The sequence below is a fragment of the Hyla sarda genome, chromosome 1 (assembly GCF_029499605.1).
Source record: "Hyla sarda isolate aHylSar1 chromosome 1, aHylSar1.hap1, whole genome shotgun sequence".
Classification (NCBI taxonomy): Eukaryota; Metazoa; Chordata; class Amphibia; order Anura; family Hylidae; genus Hyla; species Hyla sarda.
Window position 1 is genome coordinate 83,401,818 of NC_079189.1, and position 14,614 is coordinate 83,416,431.

At 41.6% G+C, this 14,614-nt stretch overlaps 1 protein-coding gene across 3 annotated transcripts in view; it reads left to right on the forward strand.

Annotated features, from left to right (window-relative positions):
- KLHL5 (kelch like family member 5) overlaps positions 1-14,614 on the forward strand; it is an 89,274-nt gene that overhangs the window by 15,231 nt on the left and 59,429 nt on the right. Inside the window, exon 1 of one of the 3 annotated variants that reach the window (XM_056556817.1) lies at positions 12,804-13,613. The exons of the other annotated variants lie outside the window; for them this stretch is intronic. Within the exon in view, the coding sequence (XP_056412792.1) occupies positions 13,234-13,613 (380 nt within the window). The 5' untranslated portion in view covers positions 12,804-13,233. Of the gene's footprint in view, positions 1-12,803; positions 13,614-14,614 lie in introns of those variants that run through there. 3 annotated transcript variants of the gene reach the window in all.

Here is a 14,614-nt window from a genome sequence, read left to right on the forward strand (position 1 = left end):
TTGGTATACTGTATATAGTCTTTAAATTTAAATAAAAAATATAATTTTTAATTAAAAAAATATATCTTTTTCATCAGTTTCTTTATAATAAAGTCATAGCCACAAATGCAGACTCTTCCTATTTCTGCAGCTCATGTCAGCTTTACTGTATATACAGGTGCGGGATGTGGATGTGCAGAGTCCTTTCTTTAGCATGAGGGTGGGCAAGTTAGTGATAGTTTAGTTGTACTGATGGAGGCATACATAAGACAACATAGCAACACTATATACACAAATGAGCTTCTGTATGCGCTCTTTTTTTTCCCCCCACTACCTACTTTATAGAAGAGTGGACTTTTTTACATCATTTCCAGGAGACTTCTCTTACAAGTAACTTCATTTTAGCATTCACAAAACACAAGACAACACAAAAGTTGTAAAGTTTTTATTTTTATTTTATTTTTTAAGCTGATTTTATGATCCTAAAAAAAAATGCTTTTATCTGCAGCCACCAACAGTCGGATAAGCGTAGCCAGGGGTTGTTATGCCCCCAGGTGCCACGTTTATCTCATTGACGAGAGTACTGGGACCGTGCCCGCTGCGAATTCAGAGCGAGCACTCACTCCCGATGTCAGCTGAGAGCTCTTGCGTAATGCTAGAGGCAGAGAACTTGTTCACTCTCTGCCTCTAATGACCGAGGCCACCAGCACGCCCCGGCAGCATAAGAAGGAAGAGGGACAGACTGACAGGCATCCGAAGCGAGCGCTCAAAGAGTAGAGGGAGTGAGCCAGTCCTGCTCAAGTCCTGCAGGAAAACATGGGAACTGAGTTCCTGCACTTCCACAGCAGGAACACCGTTCGCATTAGCAGGACCAGCCGTTGAGTGGAAATCTTAGGTGAGTTCCCACACTTTTTTTTCACAGGACTTGACCCCTGGAGTGAGCACTTGCTCAGAACTCGCCGCGGGCACAATGGGACGATGAAAGACGCCTACACTGTGGACTTGTGCAGCGCTTCCAGCGCTCATGTCAGTGAGATAAGTGTGGCGGCCTCGTGGCATTGTGAACCCCTGGTCACGTCTGTCTGATTGTTGGTGGCTGCAGATTAAAGCATTTTTTAAGATCATGAAACCTTCTAAAAAAGACAAAGGTAGAGCTGGATTACTATTGTACACCAATTGCACGTACTGTTGTTACGTTATATAGTTAAAACTTTATGACAGTTGCACTTTAAAGGGCTACTCCACTGCTAGACATTTTATCGCCTATCCAAAGCATAGGCACTAAGATGTCTGATCATAGGGGTCCCGCTGCTGGGGCCCCCGCGATCTCCCACAGCACTCAGTGTTCTAAACAAATGCCGGGTTCCTGCAGCAGTGGTTGTGACGTCACACCATGCCCCCTGCATTCATGTCCATGGGAGGAGGGGTGTTGGCTGAAATGCCCCCTCCCATAGACATGAATGGAGCGAGTGTGCCCTTGACGTCAAAAGGAGGCATAGCTGTGACGTCACGATCACTGCCTCTGGCTCCAAGCATTCTGAACAAAATGTTTAGAACGCTGGAGCACCGGAGTACCCCCTTTAAAGTGTCTCTCGTTTAGAAAAACTTTTGACTCATCAGAAGTTTTGATCGGTTGTGATCTTAGTGACTCCTACCGATCTGGAAAATGAGTAGGGAAAAAGTGATCAAAACTTTATAAAAAAAAGTTTTTTTTTTTTGAAAGACAGGTACACATTAAAAACCAAACAAATTTTGAAACTCTGTTGTCAAATTTGGATGATCCCTTCTTTGTTGAAAGATCCCCTGACCGTAAGCTGATCACTAGGTTGGAGGTAGCTGCTTTGCGTTTTTTATACCATGTTTGGTTAGATGGTAGAATTTGCCACCGAAGAAAACTCACTATGATATACATGTTAAATCAGCACTGATAATAATCTCAGCCTGCTTCCTGCAACCTATTTCCAGCTGCTAAAGGTGAGTAAAATGAAGATTCAGTTTCTGCTATGATTCAAAATGTATTCTTCTGTCTTGTTAAAGTGTCCCTGTCATCTGCAAAAACTTTCGACCTACGTTTTGATCAGTCGAGGTCTTGGTGTTTAGTTAAAAAGTATGCACAACCTTTGTATGCAGTATAATCCGGATAGTGGATAAGCAGCCCCAAACAAGTTCCAAAGATATTCAAGCTGTCCTGCAGGTTCAGGGAGCATCAGTGTCAGCGCAAACTATCTGTCGACATTGAAATGAAATGAATGGCATGAGACCCAGGAGGACCCCAACTGCTGACACAGAGACATTAAAAAGCAAGACCATATGTTTTGCCAAAATGAACTTGAGTAAGCCAAAATCCTTCTGGGAAAAAGTCTTGTGGACAGATGAGACCAAGATAGAGCTTTTTGGTAAAGCACATCATTCTACTCTTTACCGAAAACGGAATGAGGCCTACAAAGAAAAGAACATAGTACCTACAGTGAAATATGGTGGAGGTTCAATTATGTTTTGGGGTTGTTTTGCAGCCTCTGGCACTGGATGCCTTGAATGTGTGCAAGGCATCATGAAATCTGAGGATTACCAATGGATTTCGGGTCGCACTGTACAGCCCAGTGTCAAAAAGCTTGGTTTGCGTCCGAGATCTTGGGTCTTCCAGCAGGACAATGACCCCAAACATACGTCAAAAAGCACCCAGAAATGGATGGCAACAAAGTGCTGGAGAGTTCTGAAGTGGCCAGCAATGAGTCCAGATCTAAATCCCATTCAACACCTGTGGAGAGATCTTAACCTGTTGGACGGAGGGCGTACCTATACGCCCTTCGCCCACTCCCTTTCTATAACACGGGGCCATGCCATGCCTGGCCTCTAACAACAGCTGGGACCCGTGGCTAATAGCGCGCAGCACTGATCACGGTGCCATGCGCTATTAACCCTTTAGACGCGGCGTTCAAAGTTGAATGCCGCATCTAAAGTGAAAGTAAAACATTGCCGGTTAGCTCAGGGGGCTGAAATCGCGGCATCTCGAACAGCTTACAGGACAGCAGGAGGGTCCCTACCTTCCTACTCGCTGTCTGATCGCCGAATGACTGCTCAGTGCCTGAGATCCAGGCATGAGCAGTCAAGCGGCAGAATCATTGATCAATTGTTTCCTATGAGAAACCATTGATCAATGTAAAAGTTCAGTGTGTGCAGTGTTATAGCCCCCTATGGGAGCTATAACATTGCAAAAAAAAGTGAAATAAAAGTGAATAAAGATCATTTAACCTGTTCCCTAATAAGTTTGAATCACCCCCCTTTTCCCATAAAAAAAAAAAAAACCTGTGTAAATAAAAATAAACATGGGGTATCGCCGCGTGCGTAAATGTCCGAATATAAAAAATATATTGTTAAAGTGCACGGTCAATGGTGTACGCACAACAAAAATTCCAAAGTCCAAAGGGTATTTTTGGTCACTTTTTATATCATGGAAAAATGAATGAAAAGTGATCAAAAAGTCTGCTCAATACATAAAAGGGGACCGCTAAAAACTTCAGATCACGGCGCAAAAATTGAGCCCTCATACCACCCCGTACGCGGAAAATTAAAGGTTATAGGGGTCAGAATGACAATTTTAAACATATACATTTCCTGCATGTAGTTATGATTATTTCCAGAAGTACAACAAAATCAAACCTACATAAGTAGGGTATCATTTTAATTGTATGGGCCTACAGAATAAAGATAAGGTGTCATTTTTACCGAAAAATTGTACTGCGTAGAAACAGAAGCCCCCAAAAGTTACAAAATGGAATTTTTTCTTCAATTTTGTCACACAATGATTTTTTTTCTTTTTCGCCGTAGATTTTTGGTTAATATGACTGTTGTCATTACAAAGTAGTATAAGCCATCATATGGATTTTTAGGTGCAAAATTGAAAGGGTTATGATTTTTAAAAGGTAAGGAGGAAAAAACTAAAGTGCAAAAAAACGGGAAAACCCTCCATCCCCAAGGTGTTAAAATTGCTGTTGGGAAAAGGCGCCTTCCAATAAGAGAGACCTGGAGCAGTTTGCAAAGGAAGAGTGGTCCAACATTCCGGCTGAGAGGTGTAAGAAGCTTATTGATGGTTATAGGAAGCGACTGATTTCAGTTATTTTCTCCAAAGGGTGTGCAACCAAATATTAAATTTAAGGGTGCCAATAATTTTGTCCAGACCATTTTTGGAGTTTCGTGTGACATTATGTCCAATTTTCTTTTTTCCCCTCCCTTTTTTGGTTTAGTTCCAATACACACAAAGGGAATAAACATGTGTATAGCAAAACATGTGTTACTGCAATCCTTTTCTGTGATAAATACTTCATTTTCTTGAAAAATGTCAGGGTGCCAACATTTAGGGCCATGACTGTAATCCCAGAATAAAATTTTGCCCTACATTGCGCCCATAAGAAACAATGTAACGCTTCACTTATACATTCACAATTTTTTTTGTCAATTGAATCAAATTGAAATGCGATAAAATGTGTAGAAAAACAGTGCACATGGCAAAGTGATGTAAGAAACCAAAAACCACAATAGATAGAAGAAGATAAGGGTGGTGCATTCACACCACGTTTTGTACATACGGGTGCCGGATCCGGGCACCTGACCTAGTATTTTTCTTTGTCTACTTATTCACTGAACCTTACGACTATCTGTCTTAGGCTGCATTCACACCACGTTTTGTACATATGGGGGTGGGGGGAGGGGCAAACCAGGCACTACTGTATCCCGGCTGGATCAGCCCGTGACTCCATTTACTTTAATGATCCGACCGGACTCAAACGGTGACTCCGGTCGACTCAGTTTTGACCCGTATGCGGTTTTGGACCGGACCTAAAACCGTAGTATACTACGGTTTTAGGTCCGGTCAGGAAACCGCATATGGTTCTAGTCTGCAGTCAGTTTTTTGTAAATCCCTGCAAGGAGCTGACTGGCCGTATAGACCATCAGCATGAGTGTAAGATGTGTTTAATGTCTGCGGAATATACTGTCTCCGTATAAATAATGGTTAACCAATTTAATCTGCTAAAGTTTTCTTGTATGTATTTTTCTTGGGAGGAAAACCTTGCCTTAAACTCAGCATTGTAGGGTCACTGAAAGTAGGGCACAGGAGCATAAATCATTTATATGTTTGCAGTGTGCATAATGTGTGCTGCCGCAAAGCCTACTTCTCATAACCATACCGTAGAAATTATTCATCCGGCTGAGTGCAATGTCCCTGTGTGACACAATATATCTACATTTTTGTAATACATATACCAGAATATAAAAATACACATTCATTAAAGTTTTATCTCCCCATCCCCCCAAAGCACTGGACAATATGTAATATTGATTTCTATCATAGTCTGAGTGTCTTGAAAGATTTATGAGTCTTAAGATGGAAAAGCAAGTTAATAGTCATTTATGAAGTTTGTTTTTTCAAAGCGTCAAATCTATCCATTTTATGGGTTTTGCTTGCTTTAAGCTCTTGATATTGAATATCCTATGGCTGTAATGTTCCAGATGAAGAACAATAATATAACTTTAGGCAGAAAAAGCCTTAAACCATGACGCTGACACCTATCATGAGGGAAACAATCATAGGAATTATCTTGCTCAAAAAGGGCCTCTCTATCTCTCTATATACTTCTGTATATACTTCTGTATAGGTAGCCTATGTGTAATGCTTTCTTTTTCCTTTGGTGTCAGGTGGCCGCAGATTTAAAAAAACACACATGTAATTTTTTACACAAAAAATTCCTTCAGCATGTGGATGAGATTTCTTACTGTAATGTATTCTGTTGGTTGGAAAATCCAGAGTTTCTGTCCTGTGTTAACATACACTTGGGGCCCATGTACGCAGAATTTCTGCCCGGAGATATTCAGTGAGCGCCGCTGAAATCAATTGATGCGATAACCATGTGGACATGCACCGTTCCCATTGAAAGCAATGCAGTCCATGCAGCATTCCGCCAAAAGAATTAACCTGTTCATTCTTACGACAAAGTGCGGAATTCAGAATTTCTGCAGTGAAAATTCTGCTGAGGTAATTCTGCAGTGTGCATGGTGCAGAAGAATCCCGTTGAAAACAATGAGAGGCTGCTGCATCGAAATTTCCTTCCCTGGTGTTAATGGGCGCTTATTGTTCATCCCCATCCAATGCTACAAGAATGCCTGCCTGTACAGTTAAAGGGGTACTCCGCTCCTACACATCTTATCCCCTATTCAAACCATAGGGGAAAAGATGTCTGATCGCTGGGGTCCTGCCGCGGACACCCCAGACACCCGGTGCACAGAGCGAGCTTCACTCCGTGCCGAATTACTGGCACTGCCACTGGCGCTGCACCCGACGCTCAAACGAATGCCGGGTTCAGCAGGGGGATGGCTGGGGTCCCCAGCGGCGGGACCCCTGCGATCAGACATCTTATCCCCTATCCTTTGGATAGAGAATAAGATGGGTAGGGGCGGAGTACCCCTTTAAGAGTCTCCCCTCACCCAATGAGTCTTCTGCGTGGGCCTACTGAATTTATTAGGTTCTGTCTATGACTGTGTTTAGGGTCACTCTCCATACCTATTGCCATATCATGATGAACTGACTGGAACTGTAGAGACACTTGCAGTGTATGGTGCTTCATATTTCCTAACATCTGGCTGTAGTGTTGCCTTGTAAAATCCGCTGCTGCAGATTTAATAACTTCTAATTTGCAGCAGATTGAGGGTGTGTGAATGCATCGTTCAGTTTTTTGGCCCATGATATATATTATTATTTATTTTATTTTTTTAAAGTTTGCTCATCTCTATTTGTAATGACATCTCCTGTGCACAGCCCTCTTCAGAACACCCAACCGATGTTCGACTGGATTAAGGTCTGGGCTCTGGCTGGGCCATTCCAAAACATTCATCTTCTGGTGAAGCCGAGCTTTTGTGGATTTGGATGTGTGCTTTGGGTCATTGTTGTACTGAAAGGTGAACTTCATCTTCAGCTTTCTAACAGATACCTGATAGTTTTGAGCTAAAATTGCCTGGTATTGGGAACTGTTCATATTTCCCTCCACTGAAGAAAAACAGCCCCAAAGCACGATGCCCCCACCATGTTTCACTGTGGGTATGGTGTTCAGTGTTGTTTTTGTGCCAAACATTCTTGGGAATTATAGCTAAAAAATTCAACCTTGGTTTCTTTAGACCATAACACATTTCCCCACGTGCATGCCATGGTGGTACCCCATAGCCCATTCACATGAACAATACCAGATTGTTGGCACATGTAACTCACAGCCGGTACTTGCCAGAAGTTCCTTTAATGTTAGAGTGGGCCTCTGGTGCTTTGGAAGCTCTCTGCGGACCATGGCTTTTGCGCTGAGAAAATCCTACTAGAACAGCTAAACTTTGTTTGTTTGTGATTATTCAGAGTCACTTTAAATTATGGCAATGACTTTTAATGTCATGACAGAGTTTGAATATGATTGGTTAATTCTGAACACAGCCATATGCAACCAGATTAGGCTGCCTTCACACTATAAAGTTCTTCCTTTTTAAAGAGCAGTTATAATGTTACTTTATGAAAACCCTTAAAAACGGCCGTTACAAAATCCCATTAAAGTCTATGGGATTTTTACTGTATCCGTTTTAACCTGTCATAGCCTGTTATTAATAATGAACATTATTTGGTGACGGGAGAAAAAAAAAGGTACATGCACTATTTTTTTCCCGTCACAAAATAACGTCCATCGTTAATAAGGGGCTTTGACAGGTTAAAACGGATAATGTAAAAATCCCATAGACTTTAATGGGATTTTGTAACCCCCCCCCCCCACCCCCGTTGCTCCGATATGGCGTCACAGTCCTCTGGTGCTGGACTTTTTCCTGGGGACGGTGACTCATACTGCGCTCAGCATATCGCCGGCCGCATCGATGTTACGCCTCAGCCGGTGATAGGCTGAGCGCACTCAGCCAATCACTGTCCGAGGCGTAACATCGCTGTGGCCGGCGATACGCTGAGCGCAGTATGAGTCACCGTCCCCAGGACGAAGTCCAGCACCGGAGGACAGAGACACCGATATCAGAGCAATGGGGGGAATGTTGGAAGGTGAGTTAAAGTTTGTTTTGTTCCTTTTTGCAGCCCGGGCACAGGTACTCCTCCCCTAAACATGCACTATTTCTCCTGATACTTTCTCCCATCACAAAATAACGTCTGTTATTAATAACAGGCTATGACGGGTTAAAACGAGTAATGTAAAAATCCCATAGACTACAATGGGATTTTGTAACGGCCGTTTAACGCCCATATTTAATGGTTTTGTTAACGGGTCATTATAATGGATCTTTAAAACGGAGAATTGAATAGTGTGAAAGCAGCCTAAGATGTCTAGGGATGGAGTACCCCTTTAAGGCAAATGTTCATCACCAGCCTTACATCATTTATATACTCATTTTTTCATAAGTAGCTTTTTCATTTATTCCCCACATTTCTCCTTCGTTGTTTTGTTACTAGAATATGCATTGCCTTTTTGTCATTGTCTTTATATTTTCAGGTTAAAACTTAAAAGAAACACAATTTTTCAGAGTAGTCATTTTCATCTTCAGCAGGATCTCTCCTTAATATTTCATGAAGAGTCTTTGCTTTTTTTTTTTTTTTTTTTCCTGCTGTGGAAAACCTTCCAGTGACAAATGGACAGTCTGACGTTACCCTAAGAGGGAATATTGATTATAACTGAAAACTTTTGACCTCAATAATGTCATATAATGCCATTAAAATTATTAATATTAAGCGAAAACCTGACATTTACCGTATGTGATGAGCATGCAGATTTCTTTTCTCATTACATTGTTAAATGCTTCCTGACATCTTTCTTATGATTTATAAAGAAATATATACTTAAGTGCAGCAGGGTTTTGTGTTATTTATACTACAGCACTCATCTTATTTTGTAACCTCGGCACCTGACATAACTATGGCACTCAACTCGTGTATCCAAGAATTTAACAATTCTTATATGTCAACTTTGTCTTTTGCCATACCTGTAGAAATGCGACTATACTTTTTATTTTATTGTATAGTTTATTTTTATTGTTCTACTTGTCTCTTTACAGTTCATTTTTCCCCCCATTATCATTTCGAAGCTTGCCAAAAACCATAAATCATGTTGTTCTTTCCACATAGCGTGAAGACATAAAAAAAAATTATTAATTATAAATCATCAATAAGTAAAATCTTGCTGGTTTTGTATGCATTGGTAACTAAATTAGGAAATTGTATGGATAGCGGCATATGTGAATATACCCTCATGACCAGTATGACCTTGAAGATGTTATCATCATCCCACCTTAAAATGTTATGATTTTGTTTTTTACTCTATATATATATATATATATTATTATTATTATTATTATTATTATTATTATTATTATTATTATTAATTATTTTTTTTTTTTTTTTATATATTAGCCGCTATGATTGTAGAGGTAAGGTTGGGTTCACATATTGCAGCCAAAATCACTTCAACATACAAGTTGAAACCGTTGTTAATCTGGCTGCCCCGGTAAGCTGTTTGGTTGTTAAAGGGATCCTTTCAGAAGGATTCAGGCCCCGAGACCACCACTAACCTGTTATCCAGTAGGAGTATGGGTTGGCAGTAATACCCTTGTACACATAGAATATGAAAACAAAATGCAGGTACTCAAACTACCTTTATGAAGTCTTAGAGATGGTGAAAAGTCAGAATAGCTTGTCCCTTTTCTGCTCCTTCCTCCTCTGCTCCCCTGTTGCATGCCCCTGCCTAGGCCCTGAGGTCAGATTTGGGGCTATGGGTGTCAGACCCAGGGCCTCAGCCCCAGTAGCTCCCCACCTAACGACACCAATGGACTCTCAGCACTAAGACCTCAACTCATCAAAGTTTTTGCTATATCTACGTGACATGTCAAAATTTTATTTTAAATTCACAGTAACTCTTAAAATGTTACAAAATAAAAACAAAGAAGAAATACTATAAATGCTTGAAATTAATGGCATTTTATCTTAACAAGCCTATGTGGGAATGAGCCTTATTTTTACAATTGTGGCCACTTTTTGGTTATGTACTACTAGCAGGAGAAAGTTGTATTGATGTTTGCTATGGGTGCACATATACCACCTTCAGTACACACAAATGGTTTCTCCAAATATAATTAAATAGGCAAATAGATCTGTGGCTTGAAGCTGCTAGGCCCTGATGTAAATTCTGCAGCAGCCCCCTCCCCCCTTCCCGTATGTACATGCAATTTATAGTACTGGCAAGATTCCTCTTATGTGGCTGAGAAAATGTTGGGAACCAGATCCCAGATGTTATACAGTTATGTCATAGAACGTGGTTAATGCACATAAAAATATTCTACAAGGATGATAAACACAGTGATGGGAGAGTATTGTGAGGGGGTAGCATTGAAGTGACCAAAGTACAGTACCTGTGATGGTGCTATCACAGTGCAGGAATAAATAATGTGAAGTCATTGAAAAGGATTATTGCAGACACTGATGAACTATAGAAGTGGTCTTCTAACAGTGGCTGTCCGAGCATGCTGGGAGTTGTAGTTTTGCAACATCTGGAGGTCCACAGTTTGTAGACCACTTAACTACAAGGGGGAAATAAACACAGTGTGGTCCTTGTACATATAGGCCCTCATATGGATTTACTAAACAGAAAATCAACACGGACACAGAAGGGGAGCCGTTTTTGAAAGTAATTAGTTTTGTTTTTCTATTCCTGCATAACACCCTTTAATAGAACTGAGCTGCAGTACCACACCCAACCTGTGGACAGGAATGGTGCTGTTTATACAAGAAACAAGCAGGCATTTTTCTAATTCAAATTTTAATTAACCCAATGTTCCATTCTAAAATGGTGCAATCTTGACGGACAGTCTTCAAATGTGCCAGATTGTGTCCGACTGTTTGCTAAATCTAGATGATCTGTAGACTGTCCAGCCCAAGCTTAGACCAACTATTTGTTGGCTCACTTTAAGCCAGAATCGTGAGGCAAAATTTTGGCACATTTAGGCCTACTACCGAGGCCATGCCCCTTTTCTTTGACCTGTCAGAAAAGTGTCCAAAAAACGGATACATGTGGTGAACGTCAGTTAAAGGGGTACTCCGGTGGAAAACCTTTTTTTTTTTTTTTTCAACTGGTGCCAGGAAGTTAAACAGATTTTGTAAATTACTTCTATTAAGAAAATCTTAATCCTTCCAGTAATTATTAGCTGCTGAATACTACAGGGGAAATTCTTTTCTTTTTGGAACACAGTGCTCTCTGCTGACATCACGAGCACAGTGCTCTCTGCTGACATCTCTGTCCATTTTAAGAACTGTCCAGAGTAGGAGAAAATCCCCATAGAAAACATATGCTGCTCTGGACAGTTTCAAAAATGGACAGAGATGTCAGCAGAGAGCACTGTGGTCATGATGTCAGCAGAGAGCTCTGTGTTCCAAAAAAGAAAATAATTTCCTCTGTAGTATTCAGCAGCTATTAAGTACTAGAAGGATTAAAGGAGGAGTCCAGTGGTGAACAAATTATCCCCTATCCTAAGGATATGGGATTTGTTGTAGACCGCTGGGGCCCCCCTGCGATCTCCTGTACTGGGCCCCGACATCCTGTATGAAGGGGGCGTGTCGACCTCCGCACGAAGCGGCGGCCGACAAGCCCCCTCAATACACTTCTATGGCAGAGCCGGAGCGCTGCCTTCGTCAATCTCCGGCTCTGCCATAGTGATGTATTGAGGGGGCGTGTCGGCCGCCGCTTCGTGCGGTGGTCGACACCCGCTATCTGGCCGGAGAGCCCGGCCCCCGTACAGAGAGATCGCAGGGGGCCCCAGCGGTCGGACCCCCCCGCAATCTCAAACTTATCCCCTATCCTTAGGATAAGGGATAAGTTTTTCACCACTGGACTACTTCTTTAAGATTTTTTTAAATAAAAGTAATTTACAAATCTGTTTAACTTTCTCGCACCAGTTGATATAAAAAAAAAAGTTTTCCACCGGAGTGCCCCTTTAAGACAATTTTTGACTTAATCTGGGCAAAAGTCCTGTACGTATGTAATGTTAAATCTGGGTCGATGATTTCATAGTACAGGTATGGATTCCCTCATTTGACAATGGCTGTTGGGCTCTTGAAGGCTACAACCAGAAGTGTAACTATAGGATGGTGTTTCCCAACCAGGGGGCCTCCAGCTGTTGCAAAACTACAACTCCCTGCATGCCGGACAGCCGAAGGCTGTCCGGCATGCAGGAAGTTGTAGATTTGCAACAGCTGGAGGCCCCCTGGTTGGGAAACTCTGCTATAGGTGGTGTAGAGGTTGCACCCATACCCTGGACCCTGAAGGGACTAAAAAGGACCCTTTGTGCCATATGAGAAACCAGTTCTATAAATGAGGGGCCCCAAAAGCACTATTCCTTGAATTCTTGTCCTTTTTGTTGTCATATAACCTTTTATAATATTCTTTTAAATAATAATTTCCGATGTCTGTATCCCGTCTTTAGTGCAGATATTTTCTTACACTTAATTTCTAAGTGATTTTGACTCGTCTTATTTCGAAGTCATTCTGGCTACTATTGTGCAGCGTGGCCTTCACTAGGCTGGAGATTCCGAACATTTTGCTGGTTGTAGAAATGAGTAACTAATTGATCTGGTCCATTCTACTGAAATATTAATTAACAGTCCATTAGATGTAAACAAGTCTGGCCGGCTCGGAGAGCACTAGGTCCATGTGCACTAGATACATGTGCGCGCTCTCATTCTCTGGTCCTATATTTGGGAACGTTGTGGCTGGGATGAAGGATGCTGACAGAACGTAATTGTTGGTGCATTTGAGCTTTTTGTGGCCTTAGAAGATGCAGCATGTGCTGTCATTTGTGGGTATGGAAAGGGGGAGGCGTTGAGCATCTGAAAGACTTTTAATGAACGCTGTCAGTGTCTTTTGAGAGCAAATAGTCACAGACACAGGAAGAATGCGGTGGAAAGTGCTGTGCTTTTTCTATTTTCACATTGGAGGCACATAGACGACATCTCCTTACAGGGCATCTGCATGATACGGCTTAATATCGAGCATCCAAGAAAAGGAATCTTCTCATCGTCTTTGGATATTGTGTTCGCCTGCAGCTGGTTCCTTTATTCTATCTGGTTGAATATGTAGATCTTCTGTGTGCGCTGTGTTGTTTTTTATTTTTTTTTATTTTTTATTTTATTTTTTTTTATTCCTTTTGTCGCCTAGTTGCCTAGACAATCATTTGCTCTTTAAGAGAATGTCTGGCACTCGTAAAGACTTTGATGTGAAGCAGATACTAAGAATCAGATGGAGGTGGTTTGGTCACCAGGCAGCACCTGTCAACGCTATCCAGCAAGGAGACTCTCTGAGTGGTGATCAGAGCCCAGTGGCTGGGGAGAGAAAGTTTTTGGACCCGAGTAACCTCCCTCTGCCCTTGCAGTCAGTAGAATCCAGAAGAACCAGCAGTCAGGGCTTCCAAAATTTGCTTCCTTTCTCCATGGCGTCCGCGTCTGAGCACACTGCCTCCTCGACAGAACTTGCTGCAGGTGCCTCAGAAGCAGGACATTGGCTTAACAAACCAGAACCTGAAGATGGAGCCAGCGAGGAAGACGTTGACTCCGAGAGCAGTTCCTGCAGGTCAGAGTAACATTTGGGTTGGTAATCAGACGGCGTCTCCCAAAGAGAATGAACATTTTGCGTTATGTTCCTTACCTTGTAACTCTTGAAAGATCCTACTGTATATGGGTTTTCTTGTGTGCATAGTTTTTTGCGGTCTATGAGGCATTAAAGTTTGGTTTTGTGGTTGACAACTTGTGGGAAACTATAACTTTTTGTGCAAATATCTGTTGAGTACTGTCCGTGTGGAACTTTTTTTTTTTTTATCATTATTTTTATAATAATGATGATCATCTGTCAGTCACTAGTTCTGTATATGGGGGCACAGAGTAACATAGCATAATTGTATACACTTTTGGGGTACAGAGGGTAGCACTAAGCTTTTATAAAATCTACCTTAGTACAGTGTGTACTTTGTGTGCAGGGAAGTTTTTGTTAATCTCTTTGAAAATTATATTTAAGTAAAGCTGTCACCTTAAAATTTCAGTCTAATCTACAGGCATCATCTATAAAGCAGGAAGAGCTGAGCAGATTGATAGAGATATAGATATAGAGATATATATATGTGTGTGTATAGAGAGAGAGAGAGAAATCATTGCTAGTTGCAGTATCCTGTAATACCTTTTTTATTGGACTAACAAGATTTTGTAGAGACAAACTTTCGGGATTCCTCCCTTTATCAAGTCATGAGCATTTCTGAGCTCACAAGGAGAAAACACACGTTCTATCCCACAAAATATGCAGGGGTTAAAACAACATATGTGGAGGATGGACATTAAGTTGGGCCATAAATTGTATAGCTATAGGACGATAGATACAGATAAGGATGAGGGGGGGGGGGCTGGAGAGCAGAGGTGAGAATGGTGGTTACGCTGGACAGAGGAGAAAGGACAATTATACTACAGGACCATAGACTGAAGATAAGACTTAGACAGGGGAGGGGGAGCAGGGATGTAATGGTGTTAGAGCAGGGAGAGGGTAGAGAGTTTAGCAAAGGTTATAGGAAATTTTGATAATGGGAT